Source organism: Lotus japonicus, chromosome 6 (assembly GCF_012489685.1).
Source record: "Lotus japonicus ecotype B-129 chromosome 6, LjGifu_v1.2".
Classification (NCBI taxonomy): Eukaryota; Viridiplantae; Streptophyta; class Magnoliopsida; order Fabales; family Fabaceae; genus Lotus; species Lotus japonicus.
In genome coordinates this window covers 31,393,165-31,419,194 of record NC_080046.1, presented here as the reverse complement: position 1 = coordinate 31,419,194, position 26,030 = coordinate 31,393,165, and the positions used below count along the sequence as shown (strand labels likewise).

The 26,030-nt window shown below is 38.8% G+C and overlaps 3 protein-coding genes across 3 annotated transcripts in view; 2 read left to right on the top strand and 1 right to left on the bottom strand.

Annotated features, from left to right (window-relative positions):
* Nucleotides 1-1,985: 1,985 nt before the first annotated feature.
* Nucleotides 1,986-2,474, top strand: LOC130725199 (uncharacterized). Its single transcript, XM_057576448.1, has one exon. The coding sequence runs from the start codon at nucleotides 1,986-1,988 to the stop codon at nucleotides 2,472-2,474; it is 489 nt and encodes a 162-aa protein (XP_057432431.1).
* Nucleotides 2,475-6,442: 3,968 nt separating this feature from the next.
* LOC130726184 (gibberellin 2-beta-dioxygenase 6-like) lies at nucleotides 6,443-11,266 on the top strand. Its single transcript, XM_057577412.1, has 3 exons — nucleotides 6,443-6,959; nucleotides 9,667-9,982; nucleotides 10,917-11,266. The coding sequence occupies exons 1-3, from the start codon at nucleotides 6,496-6,498 to the stop codon at nucleotides 11,145-11,147; spliced, it is 1,011 nt and encodes a 336-aa protein (XP_057433395.1). The 5' UTR covers nucleotides 6,443-6,495; the 3' UTR covers nucleotides 11,148-11,266.
* A 7,137-nt stretch (nucleotides 11,267-18,403) lies between these two features.
* The window catches only part of LOC130725198 (uncharacterized), a gene marked incomplete at its 5' end in the record, with an annotated part of 45,647 nt that continues 38,020 nt past the window's right edge, over nucleotides 18,404-26,030 (bottom strand). Inside the window, one exon of the mRNA XM_057576447.1 lies at nucleotides 18,404-18,423. Within this exon, the coding sequence (XP_057432430.1) occupies nucleotides 18,404-18,423 (20 nt within the window). The remainder of the gene's footprint in view (nucleotides 18,424-26,030) is intronic.

Genomic DNA, 26,030 nt, shown 5'->3' with positions numbered 1-26,030 from the left:
TCAGATTCCAGTACAGAGCATATTTAAATCATCACAATCAACAACATGTCATATATCAATAAATCGCATCATAAACACTTAGCACTTAGCATATAAAGCATGCACCACACATCCTAGATTATCCACATAGCACATAGCATGTAAGACAATCTCAAAAACATTCAGTAGATGAATCATCTACATTGTCAGCCGAAGCCTCAGAAAACATTTTCCAATCACACACAATCCCGTGCATAAACAGTAAACAATGTCGAAAACATCGACCCTAAGCATTAACTAGAGATTCAGTGAGAAGCCCTCACCTGTAGATTCTCCAGGACGATCTCCTAACACTTGTTCACAATCAAAGGCTTGCTCCTCTGGGAATTCCTCAAAATCACCTTTAGAGCAAAACCACAGAAATACTATCAGAAAATCTATCGAAAACTAAGCTATCGATACTTACTAAGGTTACTCGAAGTAATCTATACTCTAAGGTACGATAATCTAGCGCGAAAAGACAAGTTTTCGGAAAAGGAAATTTCCTCCTCCCCCTTTAATAGGTTCGGCCACTTTAGGTAATTAGGAGACTCGATTTTTCTTCGATCAAACTTGGTTCCTATGCTTTCAAAAGCCGTAACTAAGGGTATTCTGAACTCGGAAAAATTATCGGATCAAAAACTGTCGCAGGGGTATTTTGGTCATGATTTTTAACTTAGGATTTTCAAAACTGAAATCCCAAAAATAAAATTTTGCAGGGACGTCACCAACGACGTTTATGACAACTAATCCTACTAGCACTAAGCTAAGGCGATAGTTTTCAGCCTAAAGGTTGAAGCTTTACACCAAAAACTCCAAAAATGGGTATTTTAGGCTAAAATTGATTCCGGCGGAATTCCGGCGACATAACGGAAAATCTAACCCGGCAGAAGTGATCTCCGGCGACATAACGGAAAATCTAACCTGGCAGAAATCAGGATAGTTTTGCAAAAACCCATAAACTATCCACTCAGAAAACTCTACAGAAAAGCTATGGAAAAAGCGATCGGAGGTAAGGATTAGCGACTATACCTCGAAGCCTTGAAGTAGCAACTGATTGATCGACGATCAAGCAAACGATGAAGAAAATCTTCTCTTCTCCCTCCCTTGTAGAACTCGCGGCCTTGATGAAGAAAATGGAGGAAAATTTGAGTTTTTCTTCCTTTCTCTGCTATATATAAAGGTTGGAAATTCGCGGGAAAATGAAAGTTTCGCGAATCTGATTTTTCCGGCGTCATTCTCCGTGAATTAATAGATATGTTTTGGCAAAAGAATTCCAAAACTATAAAGAGGTCTCCTTGTATTTTTGGCAACTAATGCATAGTCGGTATAAAACTATTTTACCCGATAAGTTGCTTTTTGCATCGAATGTCGGAATGGAAAACTTCCTTCGGAAGAAAGATTGAAATCATCAAGAGAAATGGGTGTACGCGTGTGGAATATTCATTTGAAGCTCTGAATAGAAAAAGTCTTCATTGTCGAGAAATTCTAGGGTTTTGAAATACCAGGGATTCGGTTTCGGCAAACTTCCGATGATTGGAATCGAACGTTCGTAGATCCTAGAGTTTCTCCTTGAAACGATTGTGATATATGGAAAAAGAGAAGTTCTAACATTTCTCTGAAGATTTTTGGAATTAACTGCCATCGTGCCTAAAAGTGAAAATTAGTTATATACTAGGGTTTCTGACCTAGGTTAAGCGTATAACGATCGTACTATAACTTTTATCGATCATGATGTAATCCTTTGACTTTTCCTGAAATTTCTCCTTCATAAATCTATTTCATTTGACAAACTCTTGTTCAGGTTTCCTTTCACAATACATCAACCCTAATCGTGAATAAGATTTTATTCACTAAGCATAAAGAGGATCTTGGAGAAGACGGTCCAGCCTAACAGGAAGGATTGGAGCAATAGACTTGAGGATGCTCTTTGGGCCCACCGTACTGCTTACAAATCACCCATCGGAATGTCTCCTTATCGCGTTGTTTTTGGTAAGGTATGTCATCTTTCAGTTGAGATCGAGCATCGGGCTTATTGGGCTGTGAAGACTTGCAACTTGGCTCTTGATCAAGCTAGTGGCGAAAGGAAGCTTCAATTGAGTGAGTTAGATGAGATCCGCTTGGAAGCCTATGAGAACTCTAAGTTCTACAAAGAGAAGACCAAAATATTCCATGATAGCTTGATTTCCAGAAAAGACTTTTTGGTTGGACAACAAGTGTTGTTGTACAACTCTAGGCTTGGCCTAATGAGCGGTAAGCTTCGTTCTAAGTGGATTGGTCCTTTTGTTGTTACTAATGTGTTTCCTTATGGTACTGTAGAGATCAAAAGTGAATCCACAGATAAGAGCTTCAAAGTTAATGGTCATCGCCTCAAGCATTTCCTCACCAATCCTTCTCTTGTGGATGTTACCATGGAAAATGTTTCCTTGGTTATTTCCGCCCTCCTCCCGCCATGAATCAGGGAGTTTTCTTTCTCCTTCTTTACTTTTATTGCACTTGTTCAATTCCATATTTGTTATGCTTCATTGGGACAATGTGTAGTTTAAGTGTGGGGGGAGATTAGCTTAGGTAGAATAAATTAGATGAATAAATTGATGCATGCTTCTCTTTGAATTCTTAGGTCTTGTTTAGATTATGGGCATTTTCTTTCTTTGAACTGAGTCATGATATCTTGTGATGTGAATCCATGCGTTCTTGTTGTCAAGTTACTTTTAAAAATTGAGGGGTTGAAACAATTATGATAGACTTAATTCCCCTGTGAGAGTTTTTGAGCCTTAACTGTAGGTGGTCAACTGTATGCCATCTCTAATCTTTTTCTTGTGTGATTGCACTCTTGATTACTTGCACTCTAGAACTTGACTTGATGCTTGTTTCTACTTGATATTTACATGCACATATTGAAGTAATTTTAGGCTTTTTTTTTTCTTTTATTTAATAAGCCACTAGCCAAATAAGCCTACCTTGAATGAATTTATCCTTTGATAGCCACTTTGAGCCTTTTTACCCTCCTTTTCTTTAGCTCATTACAAGCTTATAAGTGAAAAACCATGATTGACCAAATCTTAGGGAATTTTGGAGCTTTGGAATTGTTTTGGGAGTAAGTACTAAGTGGGTAAGGGTGCATTGTTCTTTAATTCTTCCAATTCTCGGTTATGCTTAGTGGTGTTGTAAATAAGTATGGTGGTGCTGTTTCTCTTACCAGTTTTGTTATTCAGTAAAAAAAAGTAAAAAAAAAAAAAGGAAAAAAAAACGAAAATGAAAGAAAAGAAAAAAAAAGAAGGCCAAGGAAAAAAATGAAGGAAGAATGAAAAGTTGAAGTGTGGAATTGGAGGAAGAATTGCAAATCTTATGCTATGAAATTGGGTTGATCTTGACTTACTTCTTACTTATTCCCCATTGCTCCTCTATTTCCTAAGGTTTTAGCTACTTATCCCATATTTTATCCTACCTTGTCCTTGGCCCCATTACAACCTTTAAAAGTCCTTTTTGATCTTTATGTGCATGTGTTTTTGATTGTTGATGTTAGCGTCTTGTCAAGCCTATGGTAGTGTTTGTTCTCATGAAGTGCCTTGAGCGTAAACACAAACCTTAAACACTTGAGTGTAAACACTTTGAGAGCATAACTTGTGAGGTTCTATCATCTTTGTTCTCACCTTTTGGTTTGATGGGTTACTTTACATGCTTGAATGTTTGGATGATATTCATGGATTTCTTGTCTCTTTGATTCTTCACTTGATTTTGCCCATTTCTCTACATTTCCTAGGATTCATTGTTAAGTATGTGATCTTTTAGGTTATTGCATGATTCACTTCCAGTTACAAATTGGTTTTCATGTTCTTAATTCTTTATTTTGCCCAGGAGTGCAAAAGGCTAAGTGTGAGGGTATTTGATGAGCAATATTTTACCCATTTTATATAGCCTTAATTTTTCATTATTAATGATTATTCGTAATTAATTGACCTTGCTTGACAGAGATTTCTATTATTTGGTCTAATTACGTTTATTCTTATTTTCAGGTTTTATTTGACATCAAGGGCATTTTGGAGAATTGCGGAATGAAGATTTGATTGTGCTGGAGTGAAGATTGTATTTTAGGAAATATTAGGATTTAATTTCGGAATAAATTAAGTTTGATATCTTTCAGATTCAAACTTATTTAGGTTGTTATTTTAAAACTCTATCTTTAGGATTTATTAGGATTTACTGTTATCTTTTAGGATTTGATTTTGATTAGGATTTGTGATCTCAGCTCCTATTTAAGGATTTGTGCTGAGAGAAACAATTACCTTTTGCCTTCTGCTTATTATTCAGTATAATTTCGTTTTCAGTAATTATTAGAGTTCTGCTAGGGGGTTTATGCTTTTATTCCCTACTTCCTCCAATTTAATTGCTGAATTCGCCCCATCCATGGAAGGCTAATTCCTTTCGAACGAATTCCTTTGCAAAGTATATCGCGCTCTTGAGGTATAGTGCTTAATAGAATTCGCATGATTAGTTTTCTTCATCTCTACTTCTGGCTTAGGTTTGCTTAATTCCTTATGATTAGAAATAGAAGATGACGTATGTTCGCTTAGTTCATATTAGGGCGTAAACGATTCTTAATCGCTTAGTTTAGGAATCTGTGAATTAGTTATCGCTTAGTTAATTAATTCTCACGAACTAGGTAACTAATAACAAGAATTGATCTTTAGATACCCGTGATTGAGCAGCGATATACTGAACAAAGGGATTCGTCCGTCTTTAATTGATTATATTAATCTGTTTTTACTTTCTGCTAGTATTTTGAAACTGAATCACAAAACCCCCCCAGTGTGTGTGCGTTGTGCGTTCTTAATATTGAGTCTTCGTTGAAACGATAATCCTTGGGAAACGACCTAGGAGTCACTTTCTAGTTACTACAGTTTTCTAAATTAATTATTTGTATCGGGTACGGCCTCGATCAGAAGTCACAACGACTGATTGGCTCGAATTCAAATTGGTTGGCTTTATTGTGATTTGAGGGGACGTTTTTGGGACATCGGTTGAGATTCTGCAGCGGTTGGGATTCTGAAGATTTGCTGACCTTTGCATTTCTTCAACGCATTACACGCGGCCCATACGCATCAAGTCACCGTGACTCACGGCGGTCATGGCTGCATCTGGGCGAGCGAATCAAATGTTGCCGCCTCAGGCCCACTTGTGGACTTGGGGACTGAGTTAAAATTTAGCTTTATCTTTATTTACCAGGCCATGTCAGCGACTTATCTTTATCACTAGCCTTGACATTAGTTGATTTTTCTTATACTTGTCGCCTTCGTTCTAAAGACACTCTTAGCTCTCATGCTTCGAGCTCGGTGTCTTGTGGACTGGGCGAGACCCCGGAGGCCCTCGCCCAGGGATGCTTGCTCCAAGGCGATACACAGAGCCGGGGTTTGGGCCTCCTCTGAGAGGCCCAACCGGTCCACTAAGGACAGTTAGACATGCCCAACCCCCAGCCTATAAATAGGTGGCAGTTACCAATTGTAAAGGACTCTTGACTCATTTTATGAATAACAAACTTGAGATTCAGTTACACTCTCTCTCTAAGCGGTTACACGCTCTCTCTCTAGTTTCTCTCATTGCAATTCTCACTCTCTAGGTACTATACTTTCTTTCTATGTTCTTGGCTGGAACAATAATATTCTTAATTTAGTTAACTATCACGTGTCACAACTAAGTGAAAACCAATTGGTTAATTGCATAATTTTATTTAAAATATAGCCTATCTTCAAAACAATAAAATAGGCTAATTAATAAAATTTATATTTTATTTATTTTAAAATAAAGACTCATTCATGAATATGTACAAAAAATTAAATTTAATAGAATGATCAATTTTCAAATGTATTTTTTATTCAAATATAAATTTGATACATTTTTCCTTATCATATTCTGTCCTTATCATGTGCACCTCAGACACAAGATAAGATAAGAGTCTATCTTGCTCTTATCTTATCATGTTGCTATCATGTTCACATATCATATCCTATTATATCATATCCTGACCACCAAACGGGCTCATAGATATAGAGAGATAGACAGATTTCAAATATTCTTTTCTTAATGAGTTTTATTAGTAAATATAATTTTTACTTAATTAATCTAATTTTTAATACTGTTTACATATAAATATATTTCTTTGTTTTTTTCTTAATTTTTAAATTTTTCTCAATTTATTATTAATAATTAAAATTCTAACTATTTTTAATTAATACTTAAAAATATTTTTTTATAAGAAACTCAAAAGTTGGTAACAAATTACTTTTAATCTATGACTTTGTAGTCTTTCTTAATGTGTTTAATGCTCTTATTGCTAATATGATTAATGCTATTTTTTCAAGTCTCCTTTACATATGTATATAGATATAGATAATATTATCATTTCTATTATATTATATTGATTTGATAGCCACAGCCCAGCAACTTCCATTTCATAATCCATTCTCATTTCACAACAACATGGAGTCCTACCCTCCCGTTTTCCGCTGCCAACAGACCACAACCTTACACCCAGATGACACTTCCCATGACCCAATTCATTATCCGGATCTAGTACCAGTCATAGATCTTCAAAGCTTAAACCATGAAGATGATGCCAATAACATCATCAATAAGAAGATTCTAGAGGAGGCTTGTGAAGATTGGGGTCTTTTCCGTTTGGTCAACCATGGGGTTCCACCAACACTTTTGAAGCAGCTTCAGGAGCTGGCTAGAGAGCTGTTCACATTGCCTTTTGAGTCCAAAAAGGCGGCGTACAGCGGCGCCGCCCCTGTCACATACTTTTGGGGCACTGCTCTAGTAACACAATCTGGGACAGCTGTAACAAGAGACCCTCAAAATATCAATTGGGTTGAAGGTTTCAGTGTGCCGTTGAATCACCTCTCTAGTTTCCATCCTCAGCTTCCAACGCTTGAGTCCATCAAGTAAGTACACAACCAACTTTTTTTAAAAAACTAAATTGATTAAAAATCAGAAAACAACAAAGCCAGTAGAGATCATCATTCACAAAATAAACTGCAGCTAAAGGAACCTCTCTTCCACCTGAAAAGTGGCAGTGTTCCTCAAAAGAAAATCTGCAACTGCGCGCATATCACTAGAGCGTCTTAAAAATGATAAACATTTAAAGTCAAAATTAATATTAGTACACAGCCAACTTGAGTACTACTAATATTAGTTTTATTTGTCTTCATCACTTTATTTTTAAAGTATATGCAATTGTTTCCCTTGTTTTTTTCTGTTTTTGTTTATTGGCCATCCTCTGTGTCTGTTCTTTCGGATTTTGTGTGGAAAATGGTCCTTGGTTTGTGGGGTGAATTATTTTGTCGTTGGTGGAGTCGTCTCCTTTATGAGAACGTGACAATGTTTTAGATAATTGTAAAATAGAATAGTTTTGATTTGCTTCTGAAAAAAAAGACTAGTTTTGATTTTAGTCCCCAATTACCGGGGCTGCCTAAAGGTAAATTCATCTAAATAAGCGCCTTAGACCTCTAATTCTTTTTTACCAAGTAAAAAATGCCTCAATTTGTTTTTACTAAGTCATAGAGACCTCAATTGAAAAAAGCAAACATTAATACTAAATCAAATATGTCTCACTTTAAAATTTGCTTTAGTCTTTATTTAGTGTTGGACCGGGCCAGTCACTGTAAAGTTGTAATTTAGTCCTTCTATTTTATGAAACGGCCTGGTCAAAGTGTGAGCTTCGATCACATTGTCACGTGTCTTTGCCGGTCTTATGTGACACCTAGTTAAAGATTTAGAAAATTTAAGTTGCAGATATGTAACGAACACATATGAATTGATAACACGAAAATATAATATATTATTATTAACAATTTAAACATTTTTTTTGACGTATATTAACAATTTAAACATACATACGTCATATTTGTTCTATACTAATTTGTATGGAAAGATATGACAGATTGATGGAACTTTCTATTGTGGGGAGAAATATTAACACTAAATGGATTTTTGGAGGTTTTTAGAGGGAAGGGATTTCAGGGCATATTTTTATTTCTGTTTATGCTAATTAATTATTTAATAGATCCGTCAAAAAAAATTTATTTAATAGATTATTTTAAGAATCGTTAAATTAGATACTATTTATTTGAAAATTGAAAAATATGCTCTTCGGAGTTTTTTCCTAAAAAAAAAACCAACTCGCAAATAATCTTAAAAAAACCAACTGCATTTATCCTACATCAATGTGTTTCATTTTTATTTGGTACATTGAAAAGATAAATTGTAACTGTCAAGAATCGATTATTGGACCTTCCCCTACCCAACACATATGTTCTCAGCTCCTACCACTCGAGTTATCTTACGGGGACATCGATGTGTTTCATTTTATAAATTTAAATTTAAATCCCACATCTACTTTAAATCAAAATTAATTAACTAATTAAAAAATTGTGAAAAATCATATAATCCTTAACTAACGAAACTAATTTTAATTTTTAAATTAGTAAAATAAAATTCAATTTCAATTCCAAAATAAGGGTATTCTCGTTAAAAAATAATTAATGCACCACAAACTTCAAATTGGTTTTTGTAAAAAGCTATATATATCTCCAATTTGGCTCTTATATTAAAGACCAAGAGGACTATTTTTTAATTGACATGACATAGTTTCATTGGTTGAGATAGAAAATGAGACATTATGTAGGGATAAAAAATCGTCATTCCTCCTCTAACCTCAAACATACCCAAAAGACCCTCATGTTCTCAGAATGCTACTCAAAAGCCCTTATCCCCAACTCCTACCCAACTGTTCCAATCTTGGTTTCTGCACGACATCAACAACACTCGACGTCATATAGTTTTATGATAATTATTTAAATATAAGTTATATCATAATGAAAGATAAGAAGCATCGCTTTCTCACCCCTAGCAAATCATGTTCTTCGAATTTCACTCAAAACCCCCTCCCATTCCCCTAAACCATCTCCTACACTCCCCCTCCACCCCTTCCCCTCACTCACCCTTTTCCCCAATTCCTTCCCAACCGTTCGAATCTTGGTTTGTGCACAACATCAATAACTCTTGATGTCATGGAGGAGAAAGCTAGTGACAATGTGGGGTTGCTAGGGGCGAGAAAGCGATTCTTCTTATCTTTCATTATGATATAACTTATATTTAAATAATTATCATAAAACTATATTTTAATTATTTTAAAAAAGAATCGGATGCATTACATGGTCAAACACTAGTTAAGCACTTTGTAATGCAAAATGAAACTATATACGAGTTCTCTACTGCTTGTGATCGTAATCAATTTAGATACTATTAGTCTCATAATTGGCTAGAGAGTCGCTTTTCATAGAGGAATCTAGTTTTCTTTTATTTTTACGAATTTTAATTTGGTGGTTGATTGACTTGTTAGTGTTGCGTTGCTTTTTTTTGGGAATCATGTTTTTTCTTCCCCTTTGGGCGGTTTCCACTGTTTTCTTAGTCTCAGATGATTAGTCTTCTTGGCCTTTTGAGCATGGTGCATAGTTTGTTTTTTCTTCTAGGAATGTAAAAAAATAAAATAAAACTAAAGTCATAGTATATTCATGTTTTTGCGTTTGTCAATTTGAAGCCAATCTTTTAATTTGAGCTGATTTAGTGTATTTTTCCATGCCTTGGAAGACTATTGCTGATGGATTATGAAACCCACCTCTCAAGAATTGCTACAACTTTATTCGAGGCTATGGCAAAGAACCTTGACCTGAATCTTGAAACCTCAAAGTCATATTTATCAGTAGACACCGGAATGGTTCGTGTGTATCGGTACCCACATGGCTCTGTTGGTTGGGGAATGGAAGTGCATACGGATAGCTCAATCTTGTCGATTCTCAACCAAGACGACCAAGTCAGTGGACTTGAGGTGCTCAAAGATGATCGCTGGCTAATTGTCAAACCCATTTCCAACACATTGATTGTCAACCTTGGAGACATGATGCAGGTAGGACCATACATATTCTTCTCTTTTTTATGTTTCTGTATACGCTTTAGATTATGTTTGAGGACTCAAATTTCTGTTTCCTTTTCTATCTCCGTTAATGAAATTATGACATGTAATTTAAAAAATAACTATAAGGTTATAATTGTCATACTATTAAGTAATAACATGATTTAATTAGTCGGGTAGAGAAGAAAACACCCAATAGAGACCGGAGATCTCCATCTTATATTTGGATCGATATGGATCAAAAAGTATTTACCGAAGCTTATTTACTGTTTTTTCAAGTAGATAAGCTTCAATAAGTTTTCTTTAGTATGTATTTAAATAAACTTGATTGTTTTTTGTGCTACAAAAGGACGGATCAAATTAATTTGATAATGTAATTTTACGAGTTTAATTTGAATGCACTGTCAACATTGACATTCAATCATCTAATGTCACATATTCAATATTCATTTTTATTTTACTTCAATTAAGAGTGTATTTCTTATATATCAACCAACTACATTGAATGTCTGCGGTATTGCATACAAATTAAATAATAATTTGAATTACGGAGGAGAGTTTCTTTTCTTTTTTATGCTTCGAAAAGAAAACAAAACAGAAACAAAAAACTAAGGCACTCCTAGGAAAATGCTAGTAATACTCACTTTAGCTTTTTTTTTTCTACATTTTATTATTTATTAGTTGAAATTCATGTGAGTCTGCTAAAAATATGTGTCATATTTCAAATTTAGTGGAGTTCACATAAATTTCAACTGATAAATGACAAACCATAAAAAAAATATTAAAATGAGTGTTGCTACCACTTCTCATTAATTTTTTAATCTAATTAAATAAGTAGTTTCTCAGTTTCTCATATCCAATTTCTTCAATATAAATTGTGTTTTGAAGTTATATATTCTAATTCACAGTTGGTCTGTTTTGGTTTTAGGCAATTAGTAATGACAGATACAAGAGTGTGTCACACAGAGTGAAGGTAAGCAAAAATAATGATCGAATCTCAATATGCTACTTTGTGTTCCCTGGTGAAGATGTTGTGATTGAGAGTTCAAAGTACAAGCCCTTCACTTACAATGAGTTCAGTGCACAAGTGCAGCAAGACAAGAAGGCCCTTGGCTATAAAGTTGGGCTTGCAAGGTTTAGTCAGAAACAGGATTGTTAAGCTTTATTAGCTCCGATTCAAAAAATTGATCTCAGTCTTATTTCTAATTTTATTATATTACGTGTACTATGAAACAATACATATAAATTGGGATTTTTTTGCTCTATTTCTTATTCACACATCATATTTATCATTTTTTTATCTCTTTCTAATAGTCTACATCTTTATTAAAAATTAAAATATTCGCGCAAGACCGAAAAGTTAGTGAATTGCTGTTAATCTTAGTTGAAAATATAATTAATTCGATTTTTCTTGTAAAATATTTATCTCACAATTAAGAAATACTTAGATTCTGGGTTATGAGATATATACCACAAGATATATATATATATATATATGTGTGTCTTACATGGATTGATTTTCTTATTATTATTATTATTATTATTATTATTATTATGATATAAATATGTAACGCCCCGGTTTCTCGAGTGTCACACAGTAACTAAAACACGTGGATTTTCGTAAAGAAATTTTCGTCGTTTAATTAATTAACCATCATTAGTGACAAAGATACATTTTATCGAAAACCCTCAACATTAATTGTGACTCAATTAAAATGAAACGTGCGGATAATTACAAATAACCGATATAAGCCAAAATGGAACTTGTAATTAAAACAAAGTATAAGTACGGTGGCGACACCCATGTGTGAAAAACCACATTTGAAAATTGTCACCGTATTACAACTGAAAGAGAAATTAACCAACTTAGAAAGGTTCAACGAAAATAGAAATAAACAAAACTCGATATATCATCCCGAGAAACCCCAAGTGTACCACTCCCCGACTCAGTCTTCATCATCGCTTGAGATCTCCACAAGCTCGGTTTCCAAGAGATCTTCGTTCCTGCGACGCTTCTTTAGAGGCGGTTCAGCTTCTGGTAGAGGCTCTAGTGGAAAGTCATAGAGACCCGAAACACAACAGGCATCCCCGTCGTCCCACATATTCGGCACCTCAGGGAATTGGCTGTTCACTACCTTATTGCCATCAAATCTTGGCTCCTCCACTGGCACCTGAGCTGGAAGCGTAACCGGCTCCGCTGGCGCTTGAACTTCAGCAGCTACCTCTTCGGAAGGATCTGTCTCGACCGAAGCGACCTGAGAACCTACGTCCTCTGGGAAGTAAAACCTCGGCGGTGGATATGGCATGGTGATCTTTCCCGTCATCCTTTGAATTTTCACTATGTTGCCCTGTTTATCCTTTCCGGTGAGTTTGATATCGCCGACATAAACACGGCTAACCCCGGACGTGTCGGACGTCCAGGCCTGGTCCCTCTTCTTATCATATAGCTTCATCTCCCAGGAATGGGTCGTCGCCGTTATCTTCAAGACCATCTACCCCCCCAACCCCACGAATAACACAAAGACAAGTAGTGCAAGGGTCAGGTCGCAAAATCAACATAATTATAAACCATTTCACAATATACATTAAACATTCCCTTATGGAAATATTTTATATAGCAGTTAGTCAGTTAGGCTAACGGATCCTCACATCACACAACCCACCAAAACTCCTTGGCAAATCTCATACATCCGCAGATGTACAGTTCTCGGAGAAGACCCACAGTACAACCCTCAATCACGTGGAGCCGCAATGATCCACAAAATCTCAAGGAGACCGCAGTCAACCTTATCCGTGGAGCCGCAATGATCCACAAAAATCTCCCTCGCGTGCAAGTTACCGTTTATCTCTAACAGCACCATCGTTCTCATGGTACATAGTCTCACCTAGACCTATGTTCCATTAATTCTAATTTACTTGCAAGCGATTAATCACGTTTCTCTTTGTTTATGGCTCTAAAATCAACCTAGAGTCTTACAATTTTTAACGTCGAATAAAATAACGACACAACAATCACAGTCACATTGGGAATCACAGCTAGATGAGCGACCCTTTGTGGCAATTACTTGAATAAGCATAATAAATCGCAAATGCATAACCATATATACATAATTTGCATGCCTTTCAACCACATAATCATTGCAAATTAATTAAAGGAGTTGCCTAACGACTTGCGCATTGGAAACGAAAGAAAAACATGGCCCAAACCCTAAGAAAAGGGTTCGGTCGAACCATAACAATGGTTCTAGGATTTTGCAATTTTTTTTCTTCTTTCTTTTCAATCTCACAAGCATTAGAACAGCCCCATATCATCCATCTCATCACCCAAATTTCCAGATTTGATCAAGTATCAAACATCATGTTATGACAAGTGAAAAAGCCAACCAAAATTAGCAAGATGTCATAGTAAATTCACATAAAATCATAGATCATGGCATGAGCAACGAATAGAGGTTTGAATACATGGTTTTTCAAGGTAGAAAATCCAGCAAGCATCATCTTCACAAGTTCATGCCAAAAACAATCAAAGTCATGGCTCTTCTCATGGCAAAACATAGCAATTATCCTAGGCAAACTACCCAACCTAGACCAGCCCTTACCTTAACCTTTGTGAAGAATGAAGAAAAATGAGTTTGAATGGTTTAGAGAGGATGATCCCTTCTCCCTTGCTCTGGACTCGAATCCTCTTTCTTTCCCTTGATCTCTCTTGGTTTCTTCTTCTTCTTCTTCTTCTTCTTCTTCTTCTTCTTCTTCTTCTTCTTCTTCTTGCCGCCGCTCCTCTCTCTCTCTCTCACTCTTTCTTTCTTTCTTTCTTTTTTCTGAATGTGTGATGAGAATGAAAGTGTGGGAATGTGTAAGGCCCAAGTTTTAACGCTTTGGATAAGTGAATAAAATAAAAGAGTTATTTGATTAAGATAAATTTGGGAAGGAAAAAGGTTCAGGAAAAGTCCAAGAATTTATCGAAAAACCGATAAGAGTTATAGCACGACTAACATACGCTTAATCCTAGGTCAAAGGTATTAGTGAATAGTTAAATTACGCTTTAGGACACGATGGAAACTAATTCCAAAAATCCTCAGAGAAATGTTAGAAATTCTCTTTTCCGTCCTTAAACAATCATTTCGATGCGAAATCCTGGAAAGTACGAACGTCAAATTCCAATTCTCGGAAGTTTGCCGAAACGGAATCCCTGATAGTTCGAGAAAACCTAAGATCGACAGACGATGAAGACTTTTTCTATTCGGAGCTGCAAAAGAAGATTCCACCCGCGTTCTCCTATTTCTCTCATCATTCCTAATCTTTCTTCAGAAGGAAGTTTTCTCATCCGACGATCACTGCAAAAAGTAGTTTTTCGGGATAATCCGACTTACACCGACTTATGCCGATTTTGGATCTTTTGGTTTAATTTCAAGAATCCTGTTTTGAGTTCTGGAATTCTGTCGCCAGAACCTATCTTAGAATGCGCAGAGGAACGCGCAGGAAAAATCGGAATCGCAAAAAAATCTTTTTTCCGCTTTTTCCAAAACCTATAAATAGCTTGAAAATTAGATTTTTTGCAAAAAAAATACCCATTTCCCCTCCCCAAACCCGCGAGCTCCTAGAGAGAGAGAGAGATCCGGATCTTCGTCGTTTCTTGCCCGTTTGCTTCACCGATCGTCACTAATCGAAGACCTCGAGGTAGGTAAACTATACTCTCCTTCGAATCGTCGTTTCTGTCCATTTCTCCTACGACTTTCTGAGTTCAAAATTTTGAGGTTTTTGAAAAACTGTTCAAATACGCTGATTTCAGTGTCTAAACTTCTTCCCTGCATGCTCCTGAGCGTGTTCTGCGGATTAGATTTTGTCGAATGTCGACGAAATGCCGCCGGGATCAATTTCTACCTTAAATACCCATTTTTCGGCAAAGTCGCAACCTTTACGCTCTAATCTATCGACTTGGCTTAGTGCTAGTAGGATTTGTCGTCATAAACGTCGTTGTGGACGTCCCCATCCAATTTGTTTTTCAAAAATCCAATTTTGAAATTTTGAGCTAAAAATAATGACCAAACTACCCCTATATCAGTTTTCGATCCGAAAATTTTTCCGAGCCTAGAACCGTCTTAGTTACGGCTTATGTTAACCTAGGAACCAAGTTTGATCGAAGAAAAATCGACCCTCCCAATTAAAGGAAGTGGCCGAGAGCTATATCAAGGGGGGGGGGGGAGAATCCGATTTTTCGAAAACTTGTCCTAACGCGTTAGATTGTCATACCACGGAGGTAGTAGTGTACCGTGTAACCCTAGGACTCTTTGATTGCTGAGTTTCTGACTCTTGGTGTTGAATTCTGTGATTTTTGCTTAAGGTTCGTTTGAGGAGATTCCCAGGGATCAAGGAGAAGAGCTTGAAGAACATTTTGAGGAAGAAGCTGGAAGACCCACCGGTGAGGGCTACTCTCTGAATTACTAGATAATGCTTTAGGTGTCGACAAGTTCGACTTGATTTATGTGTTATGCACTTAATTGCTAAATGTCTGAATTGTTCTCTGAGGCTTCGGCCGACCTTGTTGAGTAATTGATGCCATGATATTGTGTGCTAAATGATTCACATGCTATGTGCTACATGGTTAACTTAGGATGTGTTGGAATATGCTGTTTATGCTTTTGACTGAGCTGTTTTATTTATGCTATTCCACTTGTACCTGAGATTCTGAAGAGTGAGGTTTACGGGCAGGTCATGCCAAATTTTTATGAGATTTTGAGAGAGTTTTAAAAGGACGAACGGAGTTCGGACCTTGTCATGCTCCAATGGATCGAGACCTTCTCAGGGAATTACTTGGGATTATGGGAACTTTGAAACTCATAGGGAATACGATAAGACTAAAAAGGAGCTATTTTTACAAAGAAAATTCATAAGATATTCAACAACCTCTAAACCTTTAAATAAAGATAACAATCTCGGATGCAAGCTTTGGATTGAAGTTTAGTTTTGGAGAACGAGAAGTGTCGTCGGATCCAAGTGTTGAGAAGATTGCGAGTTCTGGGTATGTTGATACTCATTCGCTCTGGGAGCAGTTTGTTTAGCCATCCAAGGGATGAGCCGAGAAGCTTCACGGAGGTGTGAGACCTTGTGAATGCGTGATACTCCATTGAGGCGTGAGACCTTGTGGAAAGCATGGATCTTCACTGAGGCGTGAGACCTCGTGAACAGCATGAAACTTCATTGAAGCGTGAGACTTCGTGCAAGTGTGTAAATTCACTGAGGCGTGAGACCTTGTGAAAGCATAAAACTTCACTGAAGCGTGAGACTTTGTGAATGTGTGAGACTCCACAGAAGCGTGAGACTTCGTGAGAGCATTGATGACTCGAAGAGTTGTCGTGAGTGGTTGCACTCTTTTGTTTATGATTAATTGTATTTTGTCGCAGAATCGACATTTACCTTAGGGTATTCTTTTAGAGACTTTAAGTTATCTAGAACACGTGGCGACGTGTCGGGTGAGGTCGGAGACGTTGTTTGGCTAATCACTTGCATTCATGCACTCATTTTGAGGTTAATACACGGCGTGATACCGGACCTCGGTGGATTCCAAAATGGTCATAAGACCCGAATTTCCATATTTAGGACACTACGGTGGTCCTCAGTAGCAGACGGAATGGCAGACCTACGGGTTCACTGCTGATCTGACTACTTTTGTGTGGTGTAAGAGACACGCGAGCAGGAAGGTACCCACCGTGGCTGGTGTTAGGGCCGCCTCGTTGATGTCCATCCTTCTTCCGGAATTCATTTTGTTACCCAGCATTGCATTTCATGCAACATACATGCTGACTTAGTTGCTGAGTGTGATTGGTACCTGTTTATCATATTTGAGGCATGCTAATTGTTATTATGATTTCTTATATTCATTGTGATACATGCAACCCTAGGAAGCTATCCCAAAACTTATAAGCCTGAGAGGCAAGTATTTATTATCCTATAATTATATCTGGTTTTATTAATTATATAATTCTTTGGAGTTGACCCTCGCGTCTGCTGTGTGTGTTTGGGCGGACTACGCCATTTTTCATATGAGTATGGGGGATTGGTTTACCATGGTCAGCCCCTCGGGGGGGACCAGGTACGAGATGCTTGATCAAGACGACCCAGGTGCATGGGTGGTCGATCCTGAGGGCCACCGTGCGACCTACACCGGTCGGGTCATGGAGGACCGTGTCGACCGATTCGGACGCTTGACGGAGGGGGTGATGAGGAGACACATAGTGAGCTTCAACCTGCCTCCAGGAGTACACTGTGGACCCGGCTTGGGAGGACCTCCACCGCCACCATCCCCTTCGGATGATGAGGACCCCTCTGAGGAGGTGCCAGTAGGTGGGGCTTCGACGGAGTCTAGTCCGTCTACTGCTGCTGCTGTCGTCGCGGATCTCGTTCCGGGCCCCGAGCCCGAGAGGCCAGTGCAGGAGCGCATTAGGGTGGACAGAGAGGGCAGTGTTGAGTATGTCGACTTAGTCGTCCTGGATGCAGATTCGGATGACGACCGCGCTAGCATGTAGGATCGAGTGCTAGTGTGGGCTCCTCGGGTAGGGATTAGTGTAGGAGTAGTGTCGATGCTCTGACCGTCATGCTTCAGTTTTGGGGACAGGGTAGTTTCCTACCGGTAGCTTTTTGTGTGGTTTCCTATGGAAATCACAGAGAGCTGGTTGGATTTAGGGGGTCTTTGCTTAGGCCGCTGGGCCAACTTGTTCTCAGATTTTGAGGTTTAGTGTTGCGGACACAGTATTTTTACCTTGGACTGTACATATTGCCTTCGGGCGTTACTCTCTTTCTGTCACCCGTCACTGGAGGTTACTCGTGACGTGGTTGTATTTAGCGAGGCATGTATATATAGTTGTATAGTAGTTTCTTTTATCTTTTGTTGGGAAGTTTATTGCTTTCTGTCTTTAGTTATATTGTCAAAAAAAAAAATAATTCACGTTTTTTCCGCTTAAGTATTTCTTTTGGTTACTAAAGTGACGCCACCGAAATCGGGGTGTTACAGAATGTGTTTCTAACTCAGCCCTTTTGGTCTCTCAAAAAATGAAAACCCTTTCCCCTTTTTGTCCCCAAACCTGCGGCCTCACACACCTCTTCCCAAGCCTTCACAAAAATTTTCAATTTGAAAAGGGACAAGGCATTAATTGCTCATCATTTTCTCCTTTATTCCTTCCACAATTGTGATTTGCATTTAACTAGGAAACATAACCCCCAATAATCCCCTTAATTCAAGCAAACCAAGTCAACAACACTCCTCTCCTTCCCTCCTCATGAAACTCGGCCATGGTAGCGTGCTTGGCCTCCAAGAAACTTGCATACCATCAACTTGAGGTCATAACCTCTCAAAAATAAATATTTCCTATCAACCCAATTAATTACCCTCCTAATTACTAATTAAGAGAATAAAATAAATCAAGGCAAAACCCCTTCCCCTGAATTTAAAGAAATAAATTCGGAATTAAGAAAAATTCTTCTAGCAAAATCGCTAGTACAGTACAGCCTGACCTTCCGTCACTAAAACATGAATATCTCGGGCTACAGAGGTCGGAATGACCTGAAGCCAACGCGAGAATTTAGCTAACTCAGAGAGCTACAACTCTCATGAAGGAAGCTTCTCAAGATTAGGTCGTTAAGTTCACGGACAGAATTGCAATCAAATCAAACTTCACTAGAAACTTCAATTTTATTCAATAAATCACTTAAGCAATACATAAGTAAGGTTAGGGTCTTACAATATATGTGTGTGTCTTACATGGATTGATTTTCTTCTTCTTATTATTATTATTATTATTATTATTATTATTATTATTATTATTATTATTATTATTATTATTATAATATATATATATATATATATATATATATATATATATATATATATTGGGAAGTTCATAACAAAGTTCAGGGCCACTTTGGTATTATTTTTTGGTGGCTATGGCGTTGGAGGAACTATGCTATATTTTATGATTCTCCGTGATTTATCTAGATGGTCTTGCATCATGTTGCATCTTCTGTTGCGGATTGCGATGAGTTCCTTACGTCTACAACTATATTACATTGAGATTAGTCTAGAATCTTCCGTGGTCTTGCCCAAGGTCATACCAAGTAAAGCTAAATACAAATGGGTGCTTAAAAGTGAACAACCATCATATTGGTTATGGCGGCCTCCTATGCAATGCCTAAGTTGGTTGGGTGACTTTTCTGGTTCGCTGATTGTTCATGCGCCCTTTCTGCTGAGCTCATAGTCATCAAGCATGACCTTCACCTTGCGTGGGATTTGGTGTATATGTATGATGTATGTGAGAGTGACTCTCTGAATGCTATAATTAGGATGTTGAAGCCTCCTCCTTTGTCATCACATTTAAGTGCCATGTTGTTGGACACTAATGCTATCGCTATATTCCCATGGCACGTTTCTTTCCGTCATGTTCGACGTGAAGCCAATGTGTGTGCTGACAAGTTGCCTTTATTGGTTTTGCATTGTCAATTTTATCTTTATAGCTGGTCTCTACCTACTGTTTAGTTATCTTTACTTATGGCTTCATAACTTAGTGTAGTAATTTTTCTTATTTTAGTTGTTCAAAGAAAAAACTAATTCAAATTGAATTATTTTATATTTAAATTTGCATGACCGCATAACTTCATGAGAAAAATGTAATACGCTTTTGAGTCATTGAAAATGTCCATAGAGGGGGGAGTGAAGTTAAATGTCGACGAGACTTTTCAGGTTGTTGCGAATTGTATGGGTGGCGGAGGAGTGGCCTGCGATGGAGAAGGGGTTTGGCTTTTTGGTTTTTACTCATATGAAGATGGGTGAAATGCTTTACTAGCCGAAGCAATGGCTCTTCGGGATGGCTTGGTGACTGTGTGGAACAAGGGGCTGATGAATGTCAAGGTGAACGTTTACTGTAGGCAGATTCTGAGGCTCTTGGAAGAGAGTGGCAACATTGGGTTTATGCCGATTTTAGCTGAAATAAATGTCTTGTTGCAGTGGAGCTGGCATATAGAGCTCTGAGGGGTTAATGGAGAGGTTAACACGGTGGATGATCGCTTAGCTTTCCTGGGCTCCTGTTGTGCGCCAGAGGCAGTGAAGGTCTTCAATGATCCTCTCCCAGTAGTCCAACATTTCTTGTTAAGGGATATGTTCTAGGCTTTAGTTAGTTCTTGTTTTCTTGTATTATTCCGATGCATAAAAAAATGCTTCATGTCTTTTCTTCCCCTTTGGGTCGTAGTCTCAATAAAGTCGAGGATTAGTCTTCTTGGCCTTTTGAGCCTGGTGCATAGTTTGTTTTTTTCCTAGGAATGTAAAAAAATAAAATAAAACTAAAGCCATAGTAAATTCATGTTTCTGCGTTTGTCAATTTGAAGCCAATCTTTTAATTTGAGTTGATTTAGTGTATGTTTCCATGCCTTGGAAGACTATTGCTGATGGATTATGAAACCCACCTCTCAAGAATTGCTACAACTTTATTCGAGGCTATGGCAAAGAACCTTGACCTGAATCTTGAAACCTCAAAATCATATGAAGGTATGAAAAACACTAGAAAGGGGGGGGGGGAGTTTGAATAGGGTTTTAAAAAAAACTCAGTCATTTCGTCATCTCATCCTTCAACTTACTGTCATACAGCTCAATAGCATGTGTCGGCTCCACAATATACTTCCGTTTAAAAGTATCGGTGGAAGACTACTTCCTAAGCTTAGCATGTTATCCTAAACCTCGTGTGCTTCTATAGTTAAAATACGAGCAATAACTGAGTAAAGTCTTAATAGATGTACTAACTATAAGGTTAAAGCTCAGACAGTATATGTAAGTTAGGTGTGTTTGCACACGCTACGAGAGTAGTGGAACATATTATAATAGAATGAGAAAGAATGGTTAGAAAGTTACCATCGTTCTTGCGCTCTCCTCTGACAAACCCCTCAGCTCTCTCACCGTCCATGGTGTAGACTATTGCCTTAGTAGCAGGACGCTTTCCACGAGCAGTGTTCAGGGTTGGCTCCGTCTTGGGTGCTCTGCACTGACCGGCATTATGCCCCATTCTGTTACAATTAAAGCATTTGGGCCTCGTGTCGGGACAAGCATTAACATAGTGCCCCGGCTTTCCACATCTGAAACAGGTCATCTCCCTGTTCAAAGTCCGATCTCCAGAACCACCAGCAGTACCCGTCATGGGTCTGTAAGATCCTGAAGTAAACCCTTTTTCTGCAGGGCGCTGATAGGGCCTCCCGCTCTGAAATTTTCCTTTGCTTTGAAAATTTTGAGAGCCCGACCTCATCGGCCCTCCAGTTCCAACACGGTTCAACCTCGTATTTTTCATCAGCTCCACTTCCGTGGCTTTCTCCACCAACGACTGAAAACGCATGATTCCTAATGGCCTCACTGAGTCCTCAATATCAGGCCTCAGTCCATTCACAAAGCGCTTGCACATGTAGCGCTCATTCACATGGTCATGAAAGAATTGAAAATGCTTCGCCAAAGATTCCAGCTTGGAAGCAAATTCTGGTACCGACATACCTCCTTGACGGAGTGTCAGAAATTGTGACTCCCGCTCATCCCGAGCACTTGTTGGAAAATACTTTTCCAAGAACGCGGTCCGGAAAGAGTTCCAGTTGATCTCTTCATGGTTAGCTTCCATGATCCCCCTGGTGCCCTTCCACCAGTACTCAGCATCACCAAGCAGTAGATAAGTCGCCATGCCCACTTTGGCACCCTCAACAGTCTGCAGCACGCCAAATATCTTCTCGATCTCCTGAATCCAGAGATCTGCTTTATCCGGGTCAGTACCACCAGAGAACTTAGGTGGGTTTTGCCTCCTGAAATCATTGAGGCCCTTGTTCTGGTCGAGAGTTATCTCTCTCTGACATTGATGTTGTTCACGTGCTTCTTCAGCAGCACGCCTCATGGCGTTATCGTTTGCTTGCGCTGTCACGGCTTGGGCCATAGTGGCCATCATCGCAGCTAATTGGTTAGTGTTCACCATGTTCTGTTAAGTTAAACAAACAGTTAGTACTCATCATAAGATAGCATCTAGTATAACTATACAATATGAGTAAGCAATAACTTCAATCAATTTTTAAGCGAAAAATCGCTTGCAGACAATCAATTTTTTTTTTTACTCTTTGCAGAGTCACACAACCTAGCACAGAAGACCTATTCCCCAACAACTCCCGAAAGACTCGACCGTGCTCTGATACCACAATGTAACACCCCGATTTCGGTGGCGTCACTTTAGTAACCGAAAGTAAACTTAATGCGGATAAACGTGAATATATATTTTTTTTGATAATGACTAAGACGAGACTGAAATAAATAAACCCAACAATAACAATAATCAGAACTAATGTACAATATATATAACAGCCCCCGCTGTAAGTAACAACCTCGTCACGAGTAAACCTCCAGTGACGGTAATAGAAGAGTAGCGCCCGTAGGAAATATATACAAACCGAATATAAAGGTAAGTGTCCGCAACACTATCCCTCAAAACTGAGAATAAGCTGACCCAATGGCCTGAAAATAAGGCCTCCTAAGTCCATCCAACTCTCTGTGATTCCCGTAAGGAAACCACACAAAAAGCTATCGGCGGAACTACCCTGTCCCCCAAAGAAACAAATGAAGCAAAGACTGTCAGAGCTAAACTCTACTCCTACACTAATCCTAACTCGAGGAGCTCACACTAACACTCAAAACTATGTGTCAGCATGATCGTCGTCTGAATCAGAATCCAGAACAATTAAGTCTACCAACCCTATCCGTCCTCCCCTCGCAACCGCAGTGCGCTCCGATGCTGGACTCACGGGCTTAGGGCCCGAACCCTGATCATCAATGACCGCAACGCTGGGAGCACTAGACCCTGCCGAAGGCACTCCCACTGGCTCCTCCTCTGAGGGATCCTCCTCGTCTGAAGACAACTGTGGTGGTGGTGGTCTTCCAAGTCCTGGTCCACAGTGAACGCCCGGTGGCAAGTTGAAGCTGATAGAGCATCTCCTCAACACTCCTGACCTCAAGAGTCCTCCACTGTCTACGTGGTCCTCCATGATACGCCCCAAATACGTCGCTCGATGGCTCGCGGGGTCAACCACCCACGACCCGGGGTCGTCCTGATCGATCATCTCGTACCTAATCTCCCCCGAAGGGTGGACCATTGTGAACCAGTCCGCAATGGACATCTGACAAAAGGCGTTGTCCGCCAAAACACACACAGAAGACGCGAGGGTCAACTCCAAAGAACTATGTAAATAATAAACCCAATAGGTACAGATAATAAATAGCCGCTTAGGCTTATAGCTAGGGATAACATCCTAGGGTTGCATGTTCCTCAATAACATAAACGCAATAATAACAGATAGCATGTTCCAAATAGGATTAACAAGTAGAAATCACACTCAACAACTAAATTAGTATGCATGTTGCATGATATGTATGCTGGTTAACCCAGTCAACCAATATGCAATCCGGAACGGATGGACAGCAACGGATCAGCCCTAGCACCAGCCACGGTGGGACCATTTCGGCCCGCGTGCCTCTTACTCCAACAACAGCGGTAGTCAGATCAGCCGTAACCCGTAGGTCTGCCATTTCGGTCTGCTACAAGAGACGTCTAAAGACGCTCTTACACGGAAATCCGGGTCTTATGACCATTTTGGAATCCGACGAGGTCCAGAGTACGTCCTGTGTTAATACCTCATTAATGTTGCATGAATGCAAGATGATTAGACAAACAACGTCTCCGAATCTCACTCGACACGTCGCCACGTGTTCTAGGTAAATTAAAGTCTTTAAAAGCTTACCCTAAGGTAAAGTCGATTCTGCGACAAAAGACACTTCTTCACAACAACACATAATCCACGATGATCTCCAAATCATCGGACTCATCTCAATCCGATGGTCACAACTGCTCAACGAGCACAGAGTATCACACTCTCGGAAACTAACGGTTTCCCGGACTTATCCTCAAGATAGCCCAACAACATAGCTGCTCCAACAGCACAACAGCAAACGCTGCTCCAACAGCACCACAACATCTGTAAGACCCGAGATTTTAAGCTTAGGATCAGTGGAAGAGATTTCCATTTACGATTAGGGTTGATGTATTGTGAAGGGAAACCTGAACAAGAGTTTAGTAAATGAAATAAATGTATGAAGGAGAAAGTTCAGGAAAAGTCTGAGGTTCGTATTGAAGTCGATAAAAGTTATAGCACGATCGTTTTACGCTTAAACCTAGGTCAGAAACCCTAGTATATAGCTAATTTTCACTTTTAGGCACGACGGAAGTTAATTCCAAAAATCTTCAGAGAAATGTTAGAACTTCTCTTATTCCATATATAACAATCGTTTCGAGGCGAAACTCTAGGATCTACGAACGTCCGATTCCAATCATCGGAAGTTTGCCGAAACCGAAACCCTGGTTTTTCAAAACCCTAGAATTTCTCGACAATGAAGACTTTATCTATTCAGAGCTTCAAATGAATATTCTACACGCGCACACCCATTTCTCTTGATGATTTCAATCTTTCTTCAGAAGGAAGTTTTCCATTCCGACATTCGATGCAAAAAGCAACTTATCGGGTAAAATAGTTTTATACCGATTATGCATTAGTCGCTAAAAATACAAGGAGGCTTCATTTTAGTTTTGGAATTCTTTCGCCAAAACCTATCTTAGAATTCATGGAGAATGACGCCGGAAAAATCAGAATCGCGAAACTTTCATTTTCCCGCGATTTGCCATCTTCTATATATAGCAAGCAAGTGAGAAGAAATCACAAAACTCCACCATTTTCTACCCACCAAGGCCGCGAGTTTGAGAGGAGAGGAGGAGGAGAAGATTTTCTTCATTTCTTGCTTGATCGTCGATCAATCAGTTGCTACTTCAAGGCTTCGAGGTATAGTCGCTAATCCTTACCTCCGATCGCTTTTTCCATAGCTTTTCTGTAGAGTTTTCTGAGTGGATAGTTTATGGGTTTTTGCAAAACTATCCTGAATCTTTCATTTCTGATTCTAAACCTCTTCCTTATGCGCCCAAGATCACTTCTGCCGGATTAGATTTTCCGTTATGTCGCCGGAATTCCGCCGGAATCAATTTGAGCCTAAAATACCCATTTTTGGAGTTTTTGGTGTAAAGCTTCAACCTTTAGGCTGAAAACTATCGCCTTAGCTTAGTGCTAGTAGGATTAGTTGTCATAAACGTCGTTGGTGACGTCCCTGCAAAATTTTATTTTTGGGATTTCAGTTTTGAAAATCCTAAGTTAAAAATCATGACCAAAATACCCCTGCGACAGTTTTTGATCCGATAATTTTTCCGAGTTCAGAATACCCTTAGTTACGGCTTAGGAAAGCATAGGAACCAAGTTTGATCGAAGAAAAATCGAGCCCCACAATTACCAAAAGTGGCCGAGCCCTATAGGGGAGGAGGAGGAAAATTTCCTTTTCCGAAAACTTGTCTTTCGCGCTAGATTATCGTACCTTAGAGTATAGATTACTTCGAGTAACCTTAGTAAGTATCGATAACTTAGTTTTCGATAGATTCTGATAGTATTTCTGTGGTTTTGCTCTAAAGGTGATTTTGAGGAATTCCCAGAGGAGCAAGCCTTTGATTGTGAACGAGTGTTAGGAGATCGTCCTGGAGAATCTACAGGTGAGGGCTTCTCACTGAATCTCTAGTTAATGCTTAGGGTCGATGTTTCGACATTGTTTACTGTTTATGCACTGGAATTGTGTGTGATTGGAAAATGTTTTCTGAGGCTTCGGCTGACAATGTAGATGATGCATCTACTGAATGTTTTTTATGAGTGAATGACATGCTAAGTGCTAATTGGGTAATTTAGGATGTGTGGTGCATGCCTTATATGCTAGGTGCTATGTGGTTATTGCTTAAGATATTGACATATGACATGTTGATTGATTATGATGAGTTAATTCTGCTTTTACACTATAATCTGAGTTTCTGAACGGTGAGAAAAGCGGGCAGGTCATGCCGATTTTATTTTGAGAGTTTTGAGAAAGCTTGAAAGGACGAATGAGATTCGGGCCTTGTTGTGG

Excerpts from the sequence above, each read along its gene's own strand:
- LOC130726184 (XM_057577412.1), top strand. The coding sequence starts at position 6,496 with ATGGAGTCCTACCCTCCCGTTTTCCGCTGCCAACAGACCACAACCTTA. Across the intron at positions 6,960-9,666 it reads CCAACGCTTGAGTCCATCAA|ACTATTGCTGATGGATTATG; the intron begins GTAAGTACACAA and ends ATGCCTTGGAAG. Across the intron at positions 9,983-10,916 it reads ACCTTGGAGACATGATGCAG|GCAATTAGTAATGACAGATA; the intron begins GTAGGACCATAC and ends TTTTGGTTTTAG.
- LOC130725199 (XM_057576448.1), top strand. The coding sequence starts at position 1,986 with ATGTCTCCTTATCGCGTTGTTTTTGGTAAGGTATGTCATCTTTCAGTT.